Here is a 6,885-nt window from a genome sequence, read left to right as displayed (position 1 = left end):
GTCCGGTCGGCTGATTCCCCTTAGCTGTCGTCCTGAAGGTTGTGCGCATGCGCGGCCAACGCCCGGTATTGTCTTCAGCTTGTGGCGCAGTTTTTATTCCGCTCCGAGCTGTGCGCAGGTGCGCCAACAAAGTGGGTCAGCGCATGCGCAGTGATCATTCCGCCCTTTTCAAATGAAAACTATTAATCCTTACAACATTTCTTACGAGCCCACGAGGTAGCGAGTTATCGAGTCAGGTGTGGCGTTAAAAAAAATAAACTAACAAGTAAAGGCGTGACCGCACCAACGCGGTGGTCACGTGGAAGAAGATGGCTGCTGCCAAGGGAGCTTTGATTTGTTAGTCACCACGCATGCGCACAGATCACCGTACTGCAAGATGGCGGCTTCCAGGGGCACCATGTTACTGCGAAGGGCCGCGGGAAGCCTGCCTGGGCTGGCTCTGCTCCCGAGGCTCTTCTGGGCCCAGGTGAGGAGCGGGGCTAAGGGGGCTGGCCGGGGCCATGGGCTGTGATGTCATTGCATGTATCACTTTGTGGGGGTGACGTCATTATGCTGTACCGGAAATGTCCACTGTGATATCATTGTGCCAGGGTGGGTGGAGTGTGATGTCAGAGCTGCCCTGCACCAAAATCACTAGCTATGATGTCATCATGCCATGAGAGGGCAGTGTGATATCATGATTACAGTGCTATGAGGTCATCACCCCCTGGGGGTGGGGGCAGTGTGACATCATGGCTGCTGTGCTATGAGGTCATCATGTCAGGAGCAAGGTGGTGTGACATCATGGCTGCTGTGCTGTAAGATCATCATGCTAATGGGTGGCAGTGTGACACTGTGGGTATCATGCTGTCTTGGAGCTGTGTGGCGTTGGACAACATGATGTGATGTGGCGTTGTCCTGCTGTGACTCCCCAAGGGTGGGTCAGGGAGAGATCTGACATTATTGGTGTTCCCAGAGTCCCCCTGCCATGACATTGTCCTGGAGTGCTGTGGTCATGCACGTCAACATAACACAACACGGTTATCCGGGGCTGAGACAGCCTGCCAACTTGATTGCTGGTCCTCACCAGATCGGGATTACAGCGGGGTATGAGGTTCCCCTGGCGTGGTGTTATTCCATTGCGCAGCATCGCTGTGTCACGTGGGCTCTCAGCGCCCTGTCATTGTGGGAGCCTGCAGGTTATTTTGGCTTTGAGGCACGAGCCCACTGGGCCACCCACCTTAGACACAGTTTCCTGCTGCTGTTTCCATGCAGTGTCCAGCATTTGGGACAGGGCAGCTGCAGACAGCAAATCCATTTGTCCTTACTCTGTGTTTGTTTGCTTTTTCCTTAAAAGTAGTCGGGAAATTAAATGCAAAAAATATCGTTAAAGTTGCTTGCTATAAAGATCATGCTAGCATCTTCCAACCCCAAGGATAAACTCTTTCAAATGCACTAGCCCTGCTGTTTCATCACAGAGTGGCATTGGGCTCAGCTGAAATGCAGCCTTCTCTGGGTGAAGCACAATAATGAACCTCTGCAGAGTGGAGGGAAGAATTCAGGCAAGAGCACTGGGGCAAACCATTGTGCCCGCAAAGCCCAATCGGTGCTGTTTTCAGTGATGGGTGAGTGATTCTCCCCTCCCCTATGCTGTGTTGCTGTGTGGCTATTCCCCAGCCACCTCACCCCAGAGGTGGCTGCATTTCTGTGATGGGTGAGTTAACCCCCTCTCCCCCCGTGCCATGTTGCTGTGCTGCTGCTGTTCCCTAGCTGCCCCACCCCAGAGGTGGCTGCATTTCATTGATCCTTATCTAATATCCTAGACGCGGTAGAGACAGCCACTCATTGGGGTGGTCTGATCCTTTCTCTCCTTTCCTGACTTGGCCTTTCTTAGGCTGCTCCTGCTGCCTCGCTCCTGCGGCTCCAGCGCCCGCTGCTCCGGGTGTTCAGCACAGAGACGGACCCAGTCGCCTCAGCAGAGCCAGTCGCCTTTGACACCGAATCGCGCTTTAAGGAGAAACCCTGGGAGTATCTAGAGACGGAAGGTATCTGGACAGGAGCTGCAAAGGGGTTGGTGCTAGGCCTTGGACCTGCTGCTTCACAGGCTGGCAGCACCAAGGGCGACCTTGTGAGGGGCTCAGGATTCCTGGAAGTGGTCTAGGGGTTAGAGTGAGGTGGGAAGCGGACCTGGGATCCAGGATTCTTGGGTTCTATCCCCTGCCCTGGGAGGGAAGGAGAGTCCAGTGGATTAGAGCGGGGCGGGCTGGGAGTCAGGACACCTGGGATTCCATCTCTGGACCAGACTCTCAGTATGAACATTGGCCATCCTCCTCCCACTGTGACTCAGTTTCCCCATCCGTACGGGGGGTCTGATGCAACAGAGGCTGCACTCACTCATGTTCTCTAGGATCCTCGGTGTGAACCCCACTTGGGAATGGCTAACTCTCCCCTCCCCCCTTGCAGAGTACATCGAGAGATATGGCGACAAGCCCGTCTGGTTCGGCTATCGACGTAACCACAAGGGATCCATCCCCCCTCAGAAGACCCGCAAGACCTGCATAGTGAGTACAGCCCCACACCTTGCCCTGCCCCTCAGCATGGGCAGGGTTTGGGGCCAATGACTGGCACACCTGTCAGCTGTCCAGACTCCAGGAGACACATGGGGGAGCCAGTGGACACCCAGACCCCACTGTATGGCATGAGCTGTCTTCAGCAAGGCGGGTCGGAGAGATGCCAGCAAAGAAAGAGGTCCTTAGTCTGGTGGTTAGAGCAGGGGCCCTGGGAGCCAGGACTCCTGAGTTCTATCCCTTGCTCTGGGAGGAGAGTGGGGTCTAATGATTAGAGCAAGGGGGCTGGGAGTCGACTCCTGGATTTTGTCTGCGATCCAGGAAGAAAGTGTGGATCTAGTGCAGTGATCCTGAAACTGTGGGGTGCACCCCCCTGGGGGGCACGGAGGAACCTTCGGGGGGGAGGGGGAAGCAGCAAGGTCATCCCCCACAGTGGGGGGAAGGGTGAAGAGAAAGCGCCATCCAGCTCTGCTCCAGCCCTGCCCCTAGCTGCAGCTTGGGCTTCACTCTCAGCCACAGCCCCACAATTCCCTTGCGGACAGGTGGCTGACAGGTTCCATTACAGGTAAGGCGGGGGCGACAGAAAAAGTTTGGGGACCACTGATCTAGTGGTTAAAGCAGAGGGCCTGGGAGCAGGACTCCTTGGTTCTGGACGGGGAGTAGGGTGTCTAATGGTTAGAGCAGAGGGTGGGGGGGTATAAAAGTGGGAGGAGAGTGAAAAGACCAATGGTCTTGCTAGCCTTGGTGAGATCCATAGCAGATCAGAAAGGGGTGGTTTGATGAGAGGCATGGGAAGGTAAATGGCAGGTGACACCAAACAAAGGAGGAGTTTGAAGGTCAGCAGGACCCAGAGAACTTAGATCCGTTAGCAGCTGGTCTACAGGGGTCGGAATCATCCCCAGCGAGTGTCGAAAAGGGACCAGGACAGGGGGGGCTGGAGAAGAGTCTAGTGGAATTTGAGAGCACAGCTGGTGAGGATACCCAGCCCCTGGAGAGGGGCTGCTGTGCCTGCCTCTGCTGGGTGACCATGGACAAGTCGCTGCTCTTTTCTGCCTCAGTTTCCTCATGTATAAAATGGGGCTAAAGACAGCAAAGCGCTTCGCGATCTCCAGATGTAAAGCCCTCGGGAAGAGCTTGGGATAATTATAATAGCAAGGGACAGATGCTTCGGGCATGAGGAAGGTCAGGAAGGCCATTCTATGGAGACAGGCTATTCCATATCTGACCTCTAGGGGTTGTTTGCACCTTCACCTGGTGCTAACGGCTGTCAGAGACGGGATACCGGGCTAGATGGGCCCATGGGTCTGGCTCACCGTGGGCCCTGCTTTGTGGTACATGGGGACCACTGCTGGCTGGGGTGTGAGCAGGGTGGAGAGGCGGCTCAGCTCTGACAGTCTTGTTTGGTTCCCCAGAGAGGAAAGACGACTGCGGGGAACCCCTGCCCCATCTGCCGAGACAAGAAACTCCACGTGGACTACAGGGTAAGGGGCTGAGCCCAACTCAGGCCCTTCTGGCCACTCGCGACCCCCCGGCCGGGCCTGTGACCCCCCCACCCCTCGACCTGGAGAGAAAACACACGTGTGGTCTGGGCTCCCTGGGCACAGCTCTATGACCCTCTACCCCAGCTCTGTAACCCCCTTCATAAGGCCTGCCCTGGCTGTATGATTCCTTCTGCCCTGAATCTGTGATCCCCACTTCTTCCCTCAGGCCGGCCCTGCCTGTATGGTCCCTCCTCTCCCCTCCCCCCCCCCCCCGGGCTCTTTGGGGAACCTGGTGTCCCCCAGCAGCCTGGCATCCTCTCTGCGGTGCCAACCCCTTTCCCACCTGTCCCTGCTCCTGCTGCTCACGGCTCCATCTCTGCCTCTCTCCCCCCACAGAACGTGAAGCTCCTGGAGCAGTTTGTCTGCTCCCACACGGGTGTCACCTTCCATCCCACCCGCACAGGTACATTGCCCCCCGGCCCAGGGGGGCTTGGAGTCTGCCACAGGGAACCACTTTCCCAGTTAGACCAAAGGGGTGGGCGGGGAGCCATCTGCCTGGTTCTGGGGGGGACCCCAAGAGAGAGGAAGCAGAGGCAGTGAGAAGGCTGGAGTAGTGCAGAGGTGAGGGAGAATAGCCCAAGAGGCCAGGGGATAGTCTTTGTGTGGGGGGTGCCAGGAGGTGGGTGGGAGGGGGATTGTTGGGGGCAGGGGGAGAGAAGGATGAAACTGACCAAGGAGATGACATTTCCCATCGCCCCATGGGGCAGCATCGTCCCGTGCAGCCTGTTTCCCAGGGAGATGGAGATGCCCCATCCTGGGAAACCCTCTTTGTCCCCTGGGGCCCTGCCTGTCCCTTTTAGAAACAGAAAAGGAGCCTCAGGATCAATCTGCCCCAGAATCAGCTCCCCAAACCCCACAGTTTCTTCATCCTCTGAGACACGCTCCCCTCTCCTTCCGCTGCAGGCGTCTGCATGAAGCAGCATAAACGCTTGACCCAGGCGATTGACCAAGCTCGTGACCATGGTGAGTAGGGAGCTGGATATGACCAAGTGGGAATAGCAGGGGGCTGCGGGTTGGGATTGAGGGGCACCGGCAGAGCTGGGCGGTGGGGAGTGGGGCTGTGGATGGGGATTGACCCCTGTCTTGCTCACCAGCTGCCTTTCCTCCCTCCCCCGCTCCCCCGCAGGGCTCTTGAGCTTCCGCATCCCCTTGGTGACGCTGCAGGGAGAGGACTACAGCAACCAGCACCAGGCTGTGACCAAGACGCCCCCCGCCCCCTCCCTGCAGAGCCAGGCACCTTGGTACCCCTGGTACGAGTGGCAGCAGCCGCCCGAAAAGGACATTGCCAGGATCCGCAGGATATACAAGAACTATCTGAAGGAGGAGACTGGCCCGGCATGAGGGCCCAGGGCAGGACTGGATGGAGTGTCCTGGGGCATGGGCCACTCCTGGGGGAGCTTGGGCCTTCGGCCTCACCTGACGAGCCAGCCCTAGTCCCCACCCCTGCAGGGATAGCGCTGGAGCTGCCCAGCTCCCGGCCATGACTTGTCCAAGCCTTCAGTGGGGAATAAACTGGAAGCTGCCAGCAGTGACTCCCTGTGGTTATTCACCCTGTGCTGGGAATGCTGAGCTGGATTGGGAATGGGACATGGGGCCTTTTCTCCTTTAGTGGGCACAAGCTCCCATCCAGAGGAACTGGCTGGCTATGGGGGGTGGGGAATGGGACACGGGGCCTTTCACCTCTAGGGGGTGCCAGCTCCAATCTGGCCCCAGCTTAAATCTATTTTCACACATCTCTGGGATGTATGGTCAGGCTCTTCCAGGAGAGCCAGCTGGGGCCCATGCTGGCTGGGGACACTCTGATCCTGTGCTCTCACCCTCTCTTCCCCAGATGCCCCATGGTAGCAGCCGGAAGCTGGAACAGGTCTGGCAGATGAAGGCCTGTGGGGGGGAAGGGGAGCAGAGCAGTGACAGGCCATAGCGGAAACTTCAGCCCAGCTGGTGACATAGCAGATAGCATGTCTACTCCCTGACCAACCTACAGTGCAGCCCACCCAGTCCCAGGAACACACCAGAACAGCCACACTTGGACAATTGCAGAATGCAACTCACTCACAATGGACCCACTTGATCAGACGCACAAAGCACCCACCTGCCTGTGAGCCTGCCTACAGGGCACCTATCCCCAACTGAGATCAGGGGCCCATTGGGCTGGGTGCTGCACAGACACACAGCGAGAGACGGTCCCTGCCTGAAAGCTCTTGCAAGCTGAACAGAAGAGGTAGAGGAAGGCTCACCCCCATTTTACAGTTAGGGAACCTGAGGTTTATAGAGGTACAAGGCTGATACAGACTCCCTTGCCCAGGGAGTCTGTATCAGAGTTGGGAATTGAACCCCAATATCAATTCCCCAGCCTGCAGACCCCCTCAGTGGGCTAGGGAACCCCTTCTCTCAGGGTTCCCCCTTACCATGCCAGATGCCCCGTAAACCCCAGGCAGCTGGGCTCCCAGATACTACAGTGATGGTGGGAATATAAAATAGGAGTGGGTCAGACAAGCCTTTTTTGGTGGTGGTGATGGGGGGGTTATAGAGGTTTCCATTCTGTGGTACTGAGCTCCCTCTTGCAGCCTGATATGGGGGTATGCTCTCTTTAAGGATGGGGGCTATGGTGTTGCCATGATACTCCCCATGCCCTGGCCACTGCAGCCTAGTGTGAAGTGGGGGAATCCATCTGTGGGAGGGAGGGGAGGTCCCCACAGTTGCCTCTTCCCCTTCCCCACTCACCCTGGTTGACAGGAGGTGTCCCCCTCTTTAATTGTGGGGGGTGGAATATTCCTCCCTCATCCTGGTGACTGGGG

General features: G+C 57.4%; 1 protein-coding gene across 1 annotated transcript; it reads left to right on the top strand.

The window, feature by feature from the left end:
* Positions 1–200: 200 nt before the first annotated feature.
* MRPS18B (mitochondrial ribosomal protein S18B) lies at positions 201–5,612 on the top strand. Its single transcript, XM_008175850.4, has 7 exons — positions 201–466; positions 1,874–2,024; positions 2,443–2,540; positions 3,959–4,027; positions 4,424–4,490; positions 4,991–5,050; positions 5,214–5,612. Exons 1-7 carry the CDS (start codon positions 377–379, stop codon positions 5,426–5,428), a joined length of 750 nt encoding a protein of 249 aa, XP_008174072.1. The 5' UTR covers positions 201–376; the 3' UTR covers positions 5,429–5,612.
* The last annotated feature ends 1,273 nt before the right edge of the window (positions 5,613–6,885 follow it).

The sequence above is a fragment of the Chrysemys picta genome, chromosome 12 (assembly GCF_011386835.1).
Source record: "Chrysemys picta bellii isolate R12L10 chromosome 12, ASM1138683v2, whole genome shotgun sequence".
NCBI classification, from domain to species: domain Eukaryota; kingdom Metazoa; phylum Chordata; order Testudines; family Emydidae; genus Chrysemys; species Chrysemys picta.
The sequence above is the reverse complement of the archived record's forward strand: the minus strand, read 5'-3'. Positions and strand labels throughout refer to the sequence as shown.

What these genes read in the sequence shown, in the direction of transcription:
- MRPS18B (XM_008175850.4), top strand. Translation starts at nt 377, where the DNA reads ATGGCGGCTTCCAGGGGCACCATGTTACTGCGAAGGGCCGCGGGAAGC. An exon ending in GGAGTATCTAGAGACGGAAG is followed by an intron (nt 2,025 to 2,442) that starts GTATCTGGACAG and finishes CCCCCCTTGCAG; the next exon opens with AGTACATCGAGAGATATGGC. An exon ending in AACTCCACGTGGACTACAGG is followed by an intron (nt 4,028 to 4,423) that starts GTAAGGGGCTGA and finishes CTCCCCCCACAG; the next exon opens with AACGTGAAGCTCCTGGAGCA.